An 18,443-nucleotide genomic window follows, 5' to 3' on the forward strand; every position below is an offset into this window, starting at 1 on the left:
GAAGCACGACGAAGGAAATGCGGATAGGATGGAGGAAAGAAAAGAAACAAGAGTGGAGAGACGTAAGGCGTAACAATCAAGGCGCCCGAGAGAGGAATAGCACGCGAATAAGAGACAAGAGTGAAAGATAGAAAGGCCGGGGAGTGGGGCTAGGTGGTACGCGCGCGTAAGAGCCACAACGAAAGAAGACAAACCCGGACGAGAGGTAAAAGAAGAAAACCCCCACTCGCGCCGCCGGTACGTTCCAGTCGTACTGTCCTCAGGCTCTCTGCCGCGTCTGCGTCTGGTTGTCCCTGTGTGTTGGTAGCCCCCGGAACCGTCCTCGTCGGCGTAGTCGCGTCGTTTACCACGTCGGTGGCAGAGGTTGGCAAATAGTGGGGGGTGCGGGGGATGGTTGGCCGAGCCGCCGCCACCCGGGGGAAGGTTCGAAAGGCGTAGACAGTGCGAGCCTGCCGTCCAATAGCGAGAACAGCCGCCCTGGTGGCTCCGCCAACCGGATAGTCGGTTGCGCGCACAGAACGCCCATCCTCCCCGTTTGTCGGGCTCCCACTGATGTTTTTATTTATTACATCTGTGACTGGGTAGGGAAATACTCCCGACTCGACCGAGAGAGCGTTTGCTACTTTGAGAACGAGCGACGCGCGTCCCTGCGAGTTACCGTGGCAGCCGTCTCCGTCGTCATCGTCGCCGCCGTCGTCGTCGTCGTCGCCCTCGCTGTCATCTCGTCATTGATATCGTCACACGTCGTATCTCGTACACACGTTACGGTTCACGTTCGCGTCTCACGCGTCTTTCTCGGCCAGAGCCCGGTGTAGTTGTCGCGGTCTGTTCTCCGTTTTGTTGTGACATGAAGACACCGTCGTCGTGAACCAGTGAGCAGGTCGGTACAAACTCAGTACGACGATCATCGTCGTTGTCGTCGTCGTCGTCGTCATCGTCTGCGCAGCGACTGTCGCCGTCTCGGTGGTTGTCGTTCTCGTTATCGTCATCGTTACGAGCGACCGCGGTCGAGTTAAAAGTCTTCGCGATGGATCGGTGAAAATAAGATACGCCATCAATTGTGGACTGTAAGTTTGTTATGGACACGGAAATTCGTGCGCGTGTGAGGACTGAAAAAATCGTGTGACTGTGTGCTGAGACGCGTCATCTCTCTGTTTGCAGTGATAAGCGACACGTTTGAAGAACGCTAGTTGAACGTAAATTTCGTGTCGTGTATCGCGATTACAAATATACGTCACTTATCAGAGCGTCTGCGAAAGTTCGCGAAGAGGATCGTGGAAGAAGCGGCTTTAACATGCATTGAAAAGGATTCACGCTCGTTCGCACGAGTCTCACCGATATTCGCCAGCGGGCGAACGCAGTGGCACGGGCTGACGTAAACGTCAAGAGGCACGGAGCCGCATCGCCGGACGACAAGGACGCGCCGGAGTGTCACGTCGTCTCTACGAGTCGCAGGAAGTACAGGGACGCGCGTTTCCGACCCTCCATGGACCACGGAGCGATGGACAGCTCTTCCGACCACAGCAGCCGTGCCAGTCCCGTAACCGGCAGTCCGAAACACCCGCACAGCCCGTCGACACAGCAGAATCAGCAGCAGCAGCAGCTCCACGGCAGCCAGCATCAACCGCCGCCGTCTCATCAACAATCGCACGGGCGCGATCAGATCCGCGATCATCAGCAACAGCAGCATCGCGGCGTGCCGACACCGGGATCGCCTACGAGAGGTTCACCGCCCCAGGGCCTTCCTCTGAGTCCACCGCCGTTGTCGGCCGGCGGAGGACCCGGGGCGCCGCCGGGGATGGTGCCTCGTATGCCAGGATTACCGCCGCCGGGACTGGGACTCTTGGGCCAGCTCGGTGGCATGCTGAGCGGACACCATGGCTCGCCGCTCGAGCTTATGGCAGCCCATCACGCCGTTCTGCCGCCGCGATCGTACAACAGTCCGCCGCCGATCAGCACCAGCGATCCCACCGCCAACGAGTGCAAGCTGGTCGACTATCGCGGCCAGAAAGTCGCGGCGTTCATCATCGCCGGCGACACGATGCTCTGCCTGCCGCAGGCCTTCGAGCTCTTTCTCAAGCACCTCGTGGGCGGCCTTCACACAGTCTATACGAAGCTCAAGCGCCTGGATATCGTGCCGTTGGTGTGTAACGTCGAGCAAGTTAGGATCCTGCGCGGCCTCGGAGCCATCCAGCCCGGCGTTAATCGGTGCAAGCTGCTCAGCTGCAAGGACTTCGACATTCTTTATAGGGACTGCACCACGGCCAGGTACGTGACGACGCAGGCAAACGCAGGAACGATTCTCTTCTTATTAGCTGTCTGGTTCTCCTTCGTTCGTTTAGATCGCTGCGATTTACGAATAGGCGTTTCTGTAGGTCGACAAATAATTTATATCTTCTTCAATTTCTGAGTTGAACAATAACAGAGCTAATCATTGATATAAAAAATGAGCAGGAGAGAGCAAAGATTAAGACGACAATTTAATCATTAATTCGTTAATTTCGATTCAGCTTGATGTTTTATGACGCTGTCTCGCGACGTATGCCATGCTCCGAACATTTCTGAAAAGATTCGCAATCTCGAGTAATGAAAAATAGTAGACTGTAATTGAGTAGTTAACGCGAGTCCGTTTTGATTGCGAGATAAGAACACCACGAAAATAAGGATCGCGTACTGAGCATCTCGACGCGCCTTCGTGGACTCGGCTACTACGAAACGGAAGCTACGAGCCTCGCATACATTAATAACGCACGGTGTCGCCGCTGGGCAGCACTTTATCTTCGCCCGTACCTTGGCTCGGCTTTCACGCTACCAGTCGGCCAAAAAGTACTTTAATTGTGCACCACCTACTGCTTTTTAAGACTTGATCATCTTCGAAAACAGCTCCCGGTGGCCCTTAGGCTCTTTCGTATAGACAATTCACGAACGGTTCTCATACATTGAAAATTCTTCGCGAGATTGCGCTCTGAGATGAACGCTGCTTCGAAAATCATTTTATTTGTATTCAGGAAAGTTGAGTTCGGAGCGACAAACGTATCGCATCTTCTTGCAAAATAATATTCGCAAAGAACAATCGCTTAGCGCCTCGTTCAACGCGAGAGAATTGAAATATCCGAGCAGTGGCAGCGGCACGTGCTCCTCGTTTCTAGGATTGTCACTGAATTCCCGCGCCAACAGGTGTCCCTTTCACGGCAGTTTCTCTGAATGAATCGTCCCAGGCGAGGGAGAGAAAGAGAGGACACCGGGCGAGAGGAAGAGAGCTTGGTTGTACAAGCTCTCTCTCACCCCACCCACGAGGTAGACGACAGACGAAACGGAATGGTAAACGGAACGAGGGGATTTAAGATCGTCGGGAAAAGTGTTGTCCTCTCGCGCGATGTCGTTCGTCAATCCGAGTCGCCGCATTTGTCAGCGCTCCGTACTGCACGCGATAGATTCTACAATCTCGATCGATGTACTCCCGAAAATTTCGTCGCGCTGTGCACTTAATTGTCACGAAACGGACGAGACGTTACGGCGGTTCCGCGGTAAGCCGTGAATCGCACGGCAAATGGGCAATACTTGTTCGGCGCGCGACGCGCAGCGGCAGTCACAACGGAAACGGATTCAACGCGACACGATGAGAGGGACAGAGCGAGAGGGAATCGAGGGATATCCCGAGGGACGGAGTGAAAGAGCCGGAGATAGCCAGAAGGAGAGAGCGAGCGCGAGAGGAAGAAGGAGGTAACTCGTAGGGATTGCGGGGATCCAAATAATCCGTAGTCGCAGTCACAGAACAGAACTCTGCGAGCCGTCGGCTCGTGCGGATCTCGCCTTTCCCGGTTTCATCGCGCCGCTTGTCCTCGCGATGCGAAGTCTCCGAGTTGTAGCTCGATTAATTGCCAGTTTCCTCGATATCGCATTAGCTCTGCTCGCAGATTAGATAATCTTACCTTTCTGTCTTCCGCTATAAACAGTGCTGCGGTCTGGAGAGCGACGAGAAGCTATTATCTCTCTTGGATAATTTTATTTCCGATATTTCTAGAATTCCTTCTGCAAATTATTGCGTTTCTGACAGATCATTAATATTCATTCCGATTTCTCGATTTGTCCTAAAAATTCACGATTATTTCCGTATTCAATTTCACAATTTAATAATCGTGGAAATGTTCACCTCGGTTCTTGCTTCTGCTTGAAAATTCTCCAACTCCGTCGTCTGTCGATGACTCCGAGAGTGGATATCGTAGAAAAGCGCGAGACACAGTGGTCGCTCGAAAAATAGAATGATCAGAACGCTGCGACACGGCCTTCCTGTGCGGTCCGATCGCGTGTACCGCTGACGTCGTTACATTCTGATAATGCACGGTAGCGGTAGCAACGGGTACACACAGTCGCGCTACATTTACGACGAACTAAACACACACCCACACGCGGGGAGGCGCGCGGCCGCCCGTGCATGCACACTTGCACACCTACGACTACTGCACATCGACCCCGCTCTACGCTTCTACCGGACCGATGCAACAGCATGCGCCCAGAACCGCACCGATAATTCAGGGGGATTTTTCTTGCGGTGTACAGCGCGGCGCCGGGTGCGTTGGGTTCCGTCCGGACGGAGATATAGAACCAATTGCGCCGAACGCGCACCGTATTTCGTGCTTTCGGCGATAATAATGAAAAAAAAAAAAAATAAATAAAGAATACAGAGTGTACAGGTGACGACGTATGCGAGAATACAAAACCGTGAATTTAGTGTGCGGAATTACGGGACAAGACACACGTATCGATGTATAACGAATAATGCGCATAATGCGCGGATCGTTACTTCGCGCGGTGTATTTTTAAATGCCTCGCTTATTTCTCATCGCGAAGATGTTCGTCGCTCGAACTCTCTGCGAATCCGAGACGGAGGAAGGCCGTTATCTGATCGAGAACGCCAACAGATATTCCTGTTAATGAAAAGTAATCGACTGCAATAATTGCGCGCGTCGTATCCTGTATGCACGTCGATGCGGGGCCCTACGATAATCGGCGAGGAAATAATAATGCGGCCGCGTTGCGCATAGCTAACGAGACGAGTCAATTATATTAATTAATTTGCTTAACTCGGTCGGACGGAGCGTACGATCGTTTCGCCGCAAACTGCCTATTCGGAATCGAGCCTCTCTAATTGGGAATCCGCGAAAAGAGGTCGGCGCCGAGGAGACAAAGAGGAAGGAAGGAAAAAGCGTAGGGAGAAGAGTGCGCGCGATGGTTTTTCTCCATTCTTCCTTCTTCCTCTCGAGCGCGCGGCGCTTAGTGTACCTGGCCTAACTACGATCGGCTGGAAGTACGTGGGAGTGCGCGCGGCCCTGGACTATAATTCTATGCGCTATTAGCCGTTTAATTATAAAATTGTGCATAGATTAATTGGCTCCCGTAATGGCCCTAACAATGCACAGACATATTGTGAGAGAGCGAGAGACGCGGCAAGGAGAAGAGAGAGAGAGAGAGAGAGAGAGAGAAAAGGAGGGGTACACAGAGAATAGAATCGTGGGGAAGAGGGGGTGAGGAGAGGGAAAGCGAGAGCACAGAGAGAGAGAGAGATGGAAGCAGAAAGCCGTTATTAATATTTATTTCCTCTGCTCGCTCCTCCCAGCTCCTGGTTGTGCCGTGCGCCGATGCGTGGTTATAGGCTACGTAAGCTTTTAATATCTATGCGCTCGTGTTAACTGCACGAATACACAAATAGGGCTCGGTAAAGTCCTCGTATGAGCGCGACTGTGCTCTCTTTCTCTCCATCTCGCTCTCTCCGTGGCTCTGCGCTCACGGAAAGTATCGCGATATTATATTCGACGGACGAAACGTCTCGAAAAGGGATCGCTCGATTCTTTTGGCGCAGCTACGCCGAGTGGATGATGATCGTCTCCTTTCTCCTTTTCCCTCTCTTTTTCTCTTTCTCTTAATACACGAGCATGTATCTATCTGGTAATTGTATCGTTTACAGCAGCTGGCAGGCCTCTCGGCCTTTTTTTCCCGTTCCGTATCCTGCATGGGGAATTGGGCCGCCAGCGTGATATTATAAAGGCTCGCATGACCCCATTGTTAGCATTACTTTTCATCGAGATATACGCGTTGTTACCGCCGCTCCGTATGTGCATGCGCTCGTAGCACTCCCCCACGACGTGTGTGTGCGTGTGTGTCTCTCCATTAAATCTGCTTGTCGATTAATCCCATAATCGAAAACGAAGTGCGCGCGTTTGCTACTACCGAGCACCGATATCGTGAGAATAATTCAGGCAACTCGAATCGATGAAAACCGCGAGGCGGATAAGCCTTGAACTTTATAATAACGATACACACACAGCCGCGCGCCGGACTTTTTATTAATAAAAAATGGAAACTGTTGCGCCTCAATTGGAAAACTCGAGTGCATCATAATCTATCCGGATGCCGCTCGTTATTGGCCATTTTCAGCCTCGTACGAGAACCACTTAATGATGCAGTCGCGACATCGCGGTATCGTCTATTTGTTTGTTTCTTCACTTATCGGCCTAGCAGCTGTTGCTATAGTAGTTTATCGAGTTGTTTAATTACTCGTCGCCGTATTCGAGAAACCGGAGCGCGCGGCGCGGCCCTCTTCATTTTACGGAATCTTTACGGCTGCTCTCAGAGCAACGGCCGGCGATCACTAATCTCTTCTTACAATCGTTCTTAATTTACGGAAATTAATTGAAAACACAAATCTGAGAGGGGCGCCTTTCTTTCCAGCATCCATCCGCCGCCTTCCGTCCGCGTCGTCGTCCGCCATCACCACCCAGCCTCCTTCGCTCGTAATTCTCGGTAATTAATAATCTGCAACAAGTAATAATAAAGCCAGTAATCCGGCTGCGCGCGGCGCCGCGGCCGAGCAGCGTTCTTAATTCTGGATAATTAATGCAAAGACAAACAAGAAGGATTAAAACCGAGCTACCCACCCACCGCTCTCTTTCTCTCGTTATTTCTCCGCACTTCTCCCTCTTTTTAACACTGGATGCCTGCTTTTCATTCTATAATGTTTCCAAAGATGGCCGATCGGTCGTAGACACGCGACAAACATCCGTCGCTTTTCTTCCATTCCTTTTTCTCTTTGCGAAACTTGCAAAATTTTCGTGTTGTTACGCGATTATATTTTTCTTTCCGTCCAAGAGAGATATCCGATATAAAATGCATTTGTATTCCAAATTATTCCAAATTATCGCGCCGCGCTATAAACTTGGTTTTATACGTTTTATTCAGTCAATCTAAATTCACAGCGAAATGTTCAATCGTCGCCCTTTTTAGCATTTAAACAGGATCGCGAGGCATCTGATTGTGAGCGATCACGCTGCGCGTTCTAATTGCGTTGCTCCAGCGTAATTAACGAGAGTATTAATTTGTATTCTGTCAGAAGAGGAGAAGGGGGGGGGGGAGGAGAGAATATATGTGTTGGCTGCGCGTGCAATGATAAAGTCACAATATTATTATCGCGATCTGCATCGTCTGCCGGCCGTCTGCATGCGGCGAAGCGAGATCGTTTCTCGAGGACGATGGAAACCCGTATACGATACGCCCAGAATGGAGAGGAGAGCCGCGAGAGATAGAGAGAGCAGGATACGAGCGGGCCCATGGCTATAATCATGAGGCCTCTTGATGGCGAGATACAAATGCAAGTCATCGGGACCCGGCATTGTATCGCAATGGCGCCAGGCTCCCGTTCCGCGTTTCCTTTTCGGCGTTCCCTGATGCGTTCTCTATCGCGCCGTGCGTTCGACGGAACCCGAGAGGGACTCCCAATTTCAAGCGTTAAATGCGCGACTGTTGCGGCGATATAGCGCTGGTATTTTGTATTTCCTGCCGCGCGCTTAGCACGTATTCTCGCCAATCACGATGGGTCGATGGATACGGTTTGATCGGGCCGCAAAGGAGTTAATTTTTTTTTCGTCGTCCCTCGTGTCATTTAGAAGACAATCGATTCTTTCGCAGAACGTATGAATCACGCGCGTTTAAGCTGCGCGTATATCGCATTTTATTTTAAAGCCGTGTATATTGCATAAAATTTTGAAATTATATATAATTTTTTTGTTACACAATTTCGGCAACATTGATTCACTAACATCCCTTTTGCTCTTTTCTTTACCTCGCTTATTAAAATATGTATATATACAATTTATAGATGAGATAATTTTCAGAGCAATTGCCGCGAGATGATTTAAATGTCAAGAGCTTGGGCTCGTTCTTTGTCAATTTTATCGTAGGTTTCGAAAAAATAAAAGTGCAAAACCCTCTTGTTGACGCGCAAATCGATCGCGTTCGCGTAACAAGCGGCAAATCGGCCGGAACATTTTCTCGTTGAGCGCTCGATTGCGTTATGTACTTTTAACATTGCTCCCGTGCGCCGCATCGCAGAAGCCAAAATCGATTGTTTCTGCGTGAGCCAGTGACCCACATTAAAACAGCTGACTGTGGCGGTGAGATCCACGAGTCCCGTTTCGTTCTTTCCCCTTGGCTCACCCTCGTTGCGATGACGCTGCCGCCCTTGTAAAGAAGTATCCCCAAGAGCGCGTCTTTCGCTCTCGCGTCGTAGGCCAGTGACTAAAACGTAGCTCAACGCGCCGAGTGAAACAAGGGTTCTTGATCCTTCTCTATATTTGTCGCTACCCCTAGATGGGATCAATTCTATTCGAGAAATACGCATTACATTGCAGTATCAATGTCAATACATATAACGCAATTTGTGCATATAAATTTGTAAATAATTCAAGCAGTTTTTCGAAAATCTCTTTTTATCAGTATCATGTTTTATTGCAAATTAGAGGAAAGATTGAGGAAGATTTGAAGAGGAAGGTTTATATATATATATGTGTGTAATGTTTAATAGATCGCGATTAAGTGCTTCGTCCAATCGATGCTGTCTTATGTATTACCTTGTGTCTTGTATTACGGAAAACATTCGGCCCGGTCGCTGCGGGCGCTTATACCATCTCTCTCGGGAGACACGGTTTAAGAATCCCGCGTCTGTACATGCAATCGCGTGTTCACGTTGAGTAAGCCTCGGTCGAGCCTCGTCGTAGACGTGTCGTGCTACCTGGCTCCGTAAATCCTTTACGGCAACAATTTTATACGGCCGCAGATTTAACGGAATCGATCCGAGGGTCAGTACGAATCTCCTACCTCGACTATATCGCTTTCGTATTATCGTAATCACTCATCTCCGATAGTGGGGGCTCGCATTAGATGATTAGTTCCTTCCACTTCTTTTTCCTCCATATTTCTGTGTTTGCTCGTGTATTTAGATCGCGCGTTATTAGCTTCACGATATTTTCGCGTTGTACTTTCATAAAGAGGCAAACCGCTTGTTTCGTTCGGCTCGCGTTGCTCATTTGAATGCTGAAACTTACGGCGAGCATATTTTAGTTTGATTCAATGAAATATCCGGTGTCGTATATATATAATTTACGAATGATTGATTAGCCGGAAGTGATATGGGAAACATTTCAGCAAGGTACGCGCCGTTACACCGTCGAATTATTATTGATTAACTATATCGGCTAGGATATTTCAGCCAGGTAACCGATTATTTGGCGATATTTTTTTCGGAACGTAAAGTTGCGAAAGATATACGCGAGAGAGGACTTTTTTGAATCTGCAAGAAACTCGTCGCGCTGGTCGATGGCATTGCGTAATTGCCATAATTATGTTTCGCCTGGCAATATCACCATGGCACAGCCGTCGCCTTACGTCGGAATGCCGCAGTCCGAATTTCAAGTTTTCGTCGGCGGTCGTCGAACGGTCGTGTGTGTGCAAGATGGCATTGCGTAATTGCCATAATTATGTTTCGCCCGGCAATATCACCGTGGCGCAGCCGTCGCCTTACGTCGGAATGCCGCAGTCCGAATTTCAAGTTTTCGTCAGCGGTCGTCGAACGGTCGTGTGTGTGTGTGTGTGTGTGTGTGTGTGTGTGTGTGTGTGTGTGTGTGTGTGTGTGTGTGTGTGTGCAAACTGCACGAAAGGCGTCCTTTCCGCCTTTCGCGGGGCGGCCTGTCACAACGATACTCGGTAATTTCGAATGATTCGTGGACGACGTCAGCGAGCATATCGCACCCCTTTCGCGAGAGGGCTTTCGTGTGCACGCTAGCCACTCCAACTCGTTACACACGATAATTAAACGACGCACGAGACCACCCGAGGAGCTAGGTGGCAGTTAGAACTTGGATGTTTAAGAGAAATCAAGTCGTTGTTAGAACTCTTATTGCGCTCGGGTCACATGCTTATCCTGATCGATCGACGCTAATCGCAAACAATCGCGATTAGCGACAACCCGTAATTAGTATGATTTTTCTTTATTTGCTATGATGCTAGATAACGTTATGATGGATATATTCAAGTGTGCGATCAGCAGTCTATAGGCGGGTGTAGCGCGTGTTTGCGCGGATCATGGCGGCGGAGTCGCGATTGTTTGCTACTTCGCCAGGGTGAAATCGGTGCCGATCGTGGAGGCAGCGGTAGCTCGAGTGAGGCCGTCTGATTCGGCTCGCGTGCCGTCGAGTTTGGCGCAACGTCGCGCGTCAATCAAAACCGAGCTCTCGGGTAGCTGCTCCTATAGTAATGATCCCCGCACTCGATGTCGAGTCGATCTTACGTACATGGACGCTTGATAGCCTCTGTGATATACCCTTGAAGGGTGCCCAGGCTGCGAGTCGTCAGCCCAGTCAGCCCAGTCAGCCAACTCGACCGGCGTTTGCCGGTTTTGTCGGGCGAGGAGCCATCTTTACACGCGTGCGGTCCGTTCGCGTGATGCACGCATGCCACCTCTTCTTTTCCTCGGTATTCCGCTTCTTCTTCTTCCTCCTCCCCCCCCCCCTTCGCGGGATCCGTCGCCTTTAGTTCTCTTCCTCGTACGTCTTCCGACGATCGCGGGGCGCCTTCTCGCCGCTCCGGTTTTACGTGCCACCGTTTACGCGCTTTTCCCTTTCGCGCACGGCTGCGTAAATGTAGGCTTACGGGATAAATACCGCGTGACTGAGAGATATCGATCGAGCGAGTTAGGGAATATAGCGGCGGAGTACCTAAGTTCTTGATAGTCTTCATAGTTATTGCTGACGATGCGAAAAAAGAGGGAGAGAAAGAGAGAGAAAGAGAGAAAGCGAGATCAAAGAGAAAGAAGGGATAACCGCGGATAATTATTATCGATCGCTGCGCGGACCTAAATTGGACGGTGATCCGCTTATCTAAGTTGCACGATTTGTGTGTAGTTTTACTTAAGGTTTCGTCGAGTTGAAAAGCGGATATCGTCTGAGTGTAGAATAACTGGCGATTGCGTGTCGTGCAGGTATGCTGCAAAAATGCGAACAACAACGTACGTGATTGTTGCAGAAAGCGTCTTGCGATATCGCGATGCGACGATTTTTTATTCTAAATCAACGAACTTGTCGGGCCATTAAGCTCGCGCGGGAATATGCACACAACGGCCGCAATTCGTCGGATCGTTTTTGGGATCAGCCGAAATTGCCCTTTCATTAACACGGCATCGCGATCTCGGGGAGCCGGCGAGGAGAACCGGCCCTGGACGGCACGCCATTTCTGCCGTAATCTCGTGAAGTGAATCATCCGATTCCATCTTCCTTCCTTCCTCTCCGCGATCCGAGCGATTTTGCATCAAATCAACGAAAGAGGAGGAGACGCACTCCTCCTCGTGCTCTCTTCGAGACGCCGGTTAACGATTGTCAAGTCATTTCTTTTTTACCATTTAAACTAAGTTTAACTTTTTAATCACGGCAGGCAACAGCTACACGCGAACAATGAATTTCTCGCGCGGTCGCGATTACCGGCGAGAGTCTCGCGTGCGTTCGACACAAAATGCTTCGCTTCGTAATTAATTTGTTTTTTCCCAGTGTCTCGAGGATTACCTCGCGTCAATGGTCGCGTCTAACCGGTTGCCATGCAAGTCTTTTAATTTGGCCGCTGTACGCGCCGCGCGCTTGAGATAATAGCGAATAATATGTAATTATATCATTGTTCAGAATTAGCTGCCAGAGCCGCGTTGTTGTTACACACAGTTCGGAGGCCCGCAAACGAGTAGCCGAGGTGTTATTAGCGCCTGACATTGATACATCCGACCACGTCGTGCAGTGGCGTGGATATCGCGTTATCCGCTCCGCTATATATCCGATTCATTCGTCGATCGCGCCGGCGACGATTTCGCAGGCAGGTGCTCGCCGTGTTTGTCGCCTTGATGAGGGGCCTGCGCGATAACGAATCACGATCGATGAACATGAATTAATTAGGGCGAATGCATGGCACGGTGAACGACCTGCGACACAATTCAACAATTTAGCTTGAATAAAAATATCATTATATTTAAATACGACTTATAAATTGTACACAAATGGAAGAAAATTGTTAATTTCGGTTTATCGCTAATTCACAGTTGTGCGATCTTCTTAATATTCGATTCTTAATATTTCAAGAATAATTTTCAATCCAGATAGAATGGAACAAAACGATCCGTTCGGACGCTGAGAATCTTGACTGTTGCGCACGGCGAGCATCCACGAGCGAGCATAGGCATGTAATTACGCAGGATTCTGACTCTCGAAAGCGTTCGCTATTTATCAACGTCGCTCGTTATGGCATCTTCTCGGGGTAGAGCTAAAGCGGAGAAGACAATCGCGGGTGGCGCTCGGTTCGTTTTAATTGTTCAAATTCTGACAACGCTCGCAAGATGGAAATTCGCTTTTTATATTTATTTCTAGAAAATCAATTCTATTAAACACATCAATTCTATTTAAATCTCCCGTAATGTTACGATATATGATATTTACGACGACGTCGATTCCGATAAAAAGCAACGATCGAATCGCGCCGCGAATAAATTATAGGATGATTCTGCACGATCGTGGTGTTTTGTAATCAAAGTTATGCCCGCAAGCCGTTCAAATTGCCTCAATTACTAACTTTACGCTTTCGGTCGTGTCTCGCGCGATCGCACGTCAGATGGCGATTTCTTTTCAATCCGATCGTTCCGGGAGAGTTTGCACGTCGAGCACGTAGCCGAATGCACTCGCGAGAAGACAGCGGCGGGGGTGGCGGATTCTCGCGCACGCGGTTGTCTCGGACGATTATTATCGCCTGACACAGGCCATAAAGTACATTTTAATTCGCGCACATTGCGCGAGATAAGACCGACCGACTAGCTAACCGAGCACCGTGCGTGCTCGGCACGTACCGGGGTGGAGAGGGGGAGAGGGAGGGGAGGGGGAGAGGGATGTACGATACGCCGCGCGCGATCGTGGGACAATCAGACTTGCAAAAACGGGACTTAATTGGGCCTTTAGCCGCACCGGAATGATGATTAATCGCAGAAGAGTCGGACGTAATCTGGGTACTATGAAGTACTCGAAAACGGGTACGCTAAGATAAATCGCAGGCATCTTCGAGGCATGGAATATGGACGGCTACGTGTACGCCTGGAAAACGATCGTAACTTAAGCACCTGCGAGCCGGCGAGTGTGTAATGCCACGCTGAATTATTTATCTATCGGCAGATGATAGATACCGAGCTCCGCGAGATGCGGCAAGAACCGTACGACGATTGGTGCGCGCGTCCTAAACGCATCCGAGTGTGTTGCCGTTAACTTAATACGCGGTTTCGTCCCGCGCCAACCGCACGTATACAAACGTACGGAGAGCCCAGCTTCTCGTTGACGTCGATCGTATCTCACGCCGTTGCGAGGAGTTTAGACACCCGTTAACCGTGGAAATATCAAGTATTGTATAAACTCTCGGTCCCACGTGTTGGGAGAGATTTCATACACGCGATGTATCACGAGAATCTTTTGCTCGGCCGATTTCGGGATATGAATTGAGGAATGAGCGCACACGGGGATAGAAAAGCGGAGAAATTCCGCTCCGTCGTAGTAGAACGTTTTGTCGGCGCGCGGATATTTATTTCGCCGCTTATTCCCTCTTTCTCTCTTGATCGCGGTACTCTAAACGGACCCTACCATCTGCCCCTCTTTCCCGCGTTCGCTGCCCTTTTTTTCTCGTTTTTATTTCCCGCAGCGTGCGTAGACGAGGATACTCGGCCCGGCTTCGCGTCGCGGCTGGCGCGCGTCTCGCGTAGCGATTCGACCAGAATAGAATAAATTTTGGACAGTTGAAATACATTTTTTCTTATTCTCGCCACGAATGGCAGGCAGGAATGATATTCAAGTAACAATTAAAATGCAAAACACCGTTTTAATTTCCATTCTGTTAAATTTACAAACATTAAAGTTTAAGATGCGTAAAGATGCATATCGTGATACGCGTGGCTGAAGCGCAAGTTTGCAGAAATTCAACAATTGATTTCAACGAGATCTCTGATTTCGCAATCAATGCCCCCGCGTTCGGTGAACCGTGAAACGCAGCGATGAAGATGCGCGACGCGACGCGGCCGCGCATTTCAGTCCCTTAAAAAAGTCCGCAAACGAGCTGCCGCCGTTAATGAGGCGATATTTCAGTTTTTGAATAACTGACCTAGCCCGGGAGAGCCCAGGATACACGTCGAACCGGTTCCGAGAGCAGTCTCGGCCGCGTCTACCCGTGGAAACATATGTCTCAGCGGCAGCGCGGCCTCCCCTTCGGCCTTTGTCCGCTGCTTTGTACGCTCGCGCGCTCGTTCCCGATTTTATCGGCTCGGTACTCATAATTCGCGCGTTGCATGCGTATCTGCTCATCTGGCTTGGAGTCTTCCGCGCGCACCTATGTGGCCTTTCCCCTTTTCGCTGCTGCTTTTATCGGCCGCGCATACATCATCCGGTCGATTCAGTACCTAATGGCCGTTTCGGTCTCGGACGTGTACCTTCGCTTCGATCGTCTCCTCCCCGCCGCCCCCGCCCTCCATTACCGAGTTTTCTTGTCGAATTTTATTTTGCTCGTACATCATGCGCGCGCAAGCACGCGCGGCTACCGTTTCCACCGTATCAGACTCGATGAAACATTTTTTTTCCTCGTATCATCGTGCTGCAGGATCGGAGATTGGCCGAGATCTGTTCGGCCTCGTCGAGGCGAGGACATATTTTTTCGTTCCGTAGCCCCGATCGTTCCTCATGTTAATGGGGCATTTCATCGGCCGAACGAGCCGAGAGGCCGTTCTGTTTCGCGACGAAAGGTTCGGACAAGTGGCAGGAACGGGGGGGGAAGAGCAGGGTGCCAGGCCGATCGAATGAGCTGCTTCGGGCAAACAAGAAGCCGTTGCAACGGCTGCCGTTCGGTATATACGCAACATAGTAGCGGTGGAGAACGAAAGGAAGAAAAGGCCGGGTGTATACGAGAGACACGGACGAAAGAGATTCACTGCCGATCAGATATCGACGAATCGAAATGAAAACCAAACAAGCCCACCTCCCGCCGGCCCGATCCGCCCGACCTCGCGCCGTCGCGCCTCGCTCCATCGATAATTGATAGAATAAATTAAATCATTTGTCTTGGCGGGAAATTAAAAAGGTAATTTATATACGGAATAGCCGGGGCGTACCTGGCCGAGGCTCGGCCGGCCGAAAGAGAAAGAAAGAAAGACAAGCGAGCTACACCTACACACGCCGGTCCGTTCGTTTCCTCGTAGAGTATTAGACGGCGCGGAGGAAACCGTCCCGGGATGCATCATTCAGTATTTTACCGAATGGACTGCGAGAGAAGGAGAGGCGGATGCGAGACGGAGAGCGCTGGGACGAGACGGGAAGGGAGAGGAGGGGGAGGGATAAGAAAAGAGCGAGAACTATACGCGGTGGGTGCAATCGTTTTGTTTTTGGCTCGTCTTTCGATTTATTCCCCGCTGATGAATCAGGTGTGGCTTTTTCTCTTTCTCCCTCGACCGAGGGCGAGATTACTTTTGTGGGCGGGTCGCTTTCTGTCAGTGCCTCCGAGGTTACATTCAGGTATAAAGAGAGAGGAAGAGAGAGAGAGAGAGAGGGATTCTCTCGCGCTAACGTTCGGCTTGTCTCTACGTGGGCAACTCTTGTGTTCCGCCACTTCTTCTCCCAGCTTGTCTTCCTGATTTGATGTAAATTGGAACACGAGAGCAGCGATGGTACTGATACCCTCTCGCGCGAGATGTATCAGATACTTTCAAGCGCACGTATCAATCTTCCGCGATGTATCTCAGCGGCGCGAACACAATCTCGCGCGCGCGCGCAAAGCACCGGTTTTTCGGTATCGATTGCAAACTGAAAGTGAAATCGATCAAATATTAAGCGGGGCTCTCTTATTATCACGTTGTTGCAGATACAAAAGTCTTTTACCCGTCGTTTTAAATCGAAGGTTTTCGCGCGTGATGAAAAACGGAGTAGCGCAAATAGAAAGGTTAACGAGGTCGACAAACGAATTCCTCCGCGTTCGCCTCCGAGTGCGCGATGTGGATCGCTTATTGAGAGGGAATAAATCCACGGTTCAACGAGGTCGTAAAACGCGGCCGAGCTGAGAACGAGGCCTCCTACGAGGGCCCCTCGACGGAGGCGGTCCCGGCGCTCACGTGTTTGAAATTACAATAAATATTGGGCGCCAATTAGAAGGGATGTTTTCACAGATGATACGCGCGCCTGATATATAACAGCCGCGCGTGTGCGTGCACTGCGGTATGCACGCGCGCGGGGGGAGGAGGAGGAGGGGGGAGGGGGGAGGGAATTGTATCGCTCGCGATCGTCGTCATCGTCATTACCATCGTCCTCAACACGCGGCGGCAACACCGAGCGCGGCGCCTACGATGATATTGGTTTAGGCGCATCACTCGCTGCGATTGCTAATAAATAACGAGCGGAGGGCCTCGAGAGCCGAGAGGGTATCGAAACGGTGCTGTGTGGTGGCTGCGATGGGGTGGGGACGATTGCTCGGCTTTAAGGAAGAGAAGGAAGGGCTACGGCGGGTACGGGATACGTGCAAGGAAGAGAACGAGGAGGGCCCTACTTTGACGAGCCGACGGTCGGCCATGGCCCGGCCGTCTGTTTTCTCAGGCAACAACAGAAAACGAAATATATGCGCGCGAAACGCAACACGCTCTCCACCTCTCTCGCTTTCTTCTCCGTCTTCCTCTACCCTTCCCCGCCCCTCTCATACCCTCTTCCCACTTCACTTCATCCTGCGCTCTCTGCTCCCCGTCCATCCACCACGTCGCCGTCTTGTCTCTGTCTTACCTTCGCTACCACTCTATTGGGATGTAAAACGCGAACGGTGTCGGTCGTTAAATTTGTTTTCAGTCGGGGTTGCCTGAGAGGCGATAGGTGGATCGTCATGGGATATGATATCTCGTACGCGATTTCGACGCCGAATACTATTATTAACGGGTGATAAATATATCGGTAACGCGGTTAAAAAGTACAGACGATCAGATAAATTAATATAATTAACATGTAATTAAGTGACTATTAGTCGGCGCGATTTCCGACCGGTGTTTGAAGAATTCTGTCGACGGGCGCTCGACGCACCTACGTCGTGGACGCACGACGACACGCGGACAGGTGTGAGAAGTGTTGGCGAAAGGTTGACGATGACTCGAAGCGGGAGCGAGAGAGCGAGATCGCACGAAAAGGGCCAGCAACAGGAGAAACAAAGGCCGGCCTCGAGAAGCGGCAGCGAAGGACGATTTGTTCGCGCCGCGGGAGTTCGGCTTAACGAAAATAAGCTAACTTCTCACATAATTCACTGGGGACTTGGTCCCGGGGCCCCGGAGCTCCTCCCTCCACCTCCTCCCTCACGAAACGAGCCGAACGAACGAATACAAATAGAAATCATTAATGGTTTTGTTTCCAGAGCTCAGTCCCCGGGGCCCCCGAGCCAAGGCGGAACGATAATGATTCGTTAATGATTGCCCGTGCCTACGTCGTCGCTACAAAATTCGATTCCTCGTTCGCGAGGTGGAAACGACTTTGTCTTGTCCGACCGCAAGTACAAACGCCGTGGCGATGGAACAATCGGGATTTCACGCGGATCGAGTAACATCGTCCCGACCGAAGCGCGGTGTATAACGGACGGGAAGGAAGTCGGCAGGTAGCTCGGACCCTTAAAAATACCGCGTCGTACATCATCGGCTTTTCAACGCGAATGTTCGAAAGTGGTTGAAACTAAGCGCGTGTCAAGCGATACCCACGTCCGCTCGGCCTTCGCGATAATTCTCTCATAAACAGATCCGTCCTCGTTTGTTACAGTCTCAATTTACCGCGTCCTTCAATATCGCGTTTATTTCTGTTTAATGGCTTCTCGCTAGCATCGAGTGTCACAATTTACACGAGAGCTTCTGGAAACTGATTTAAAGGAGAGAGAGAGAGAGAAAAATAGAATGCTCCTAGATCGAAACATTTCGCACGATAGTTGCAGGCCAGCTTTTCACTCTGACTTCTCCACTCTTGGATTCGAAAATGATCGCTGCATATCCGACATACGGCTCGGTGTTGGGGTCTACATACGTGAAAGCATTTCTTTCCCAGCAGTCG

At 50.5% G+C, this 18,443-nt stretch overlaps 1 protein-coding gene across 9 annotated transcripts in view; it reads left to right on the top strand.

The window, feature by feature from the left end:
• The first annotated feature begins 612 nt into the window (after window positions 1-612).
• dac (dachshund) overlaps window positions 613-18,443 on the top strand; it is a 182,960-nt gene continuing 165,129 nt past the window's right edge. For 2 of the 9 annotated variants that reach the window (XM_067357060.1, XM_067357061.1), the window contains exon 1: window positions 615-2,268. In XM_067357060.1, the coding sequence (XP_067213161.1) occupies window positions 1,487-2,268 (782 nt within the window). In that variant the 5' untranslated portion in view covers window positions 615-1,486. Of the gene's footprint in view, window positions 2,269-18,443 lie in introns of all 9 variants that reach the window. The other 7 variants (XM_067357064.1, XM_012366248.2, XM_067357062.1 and 4 more) reach the window with 5 other exon arrangements.

This window comes from Linepithema humile, chromosome 6 (assembly GCF_040581485.1).
Source record: "Linepithema humile isolate Giens D197 chromosome 6, Lhum_UNIL_v1.0, whole genome shotgun sequence".
Lineage (NCBI taxonomy): Eukaryota > Metazoa > Arthropoda > Insecta > Hymenoptera > Formicidae > Linepithema > Linepithema humile.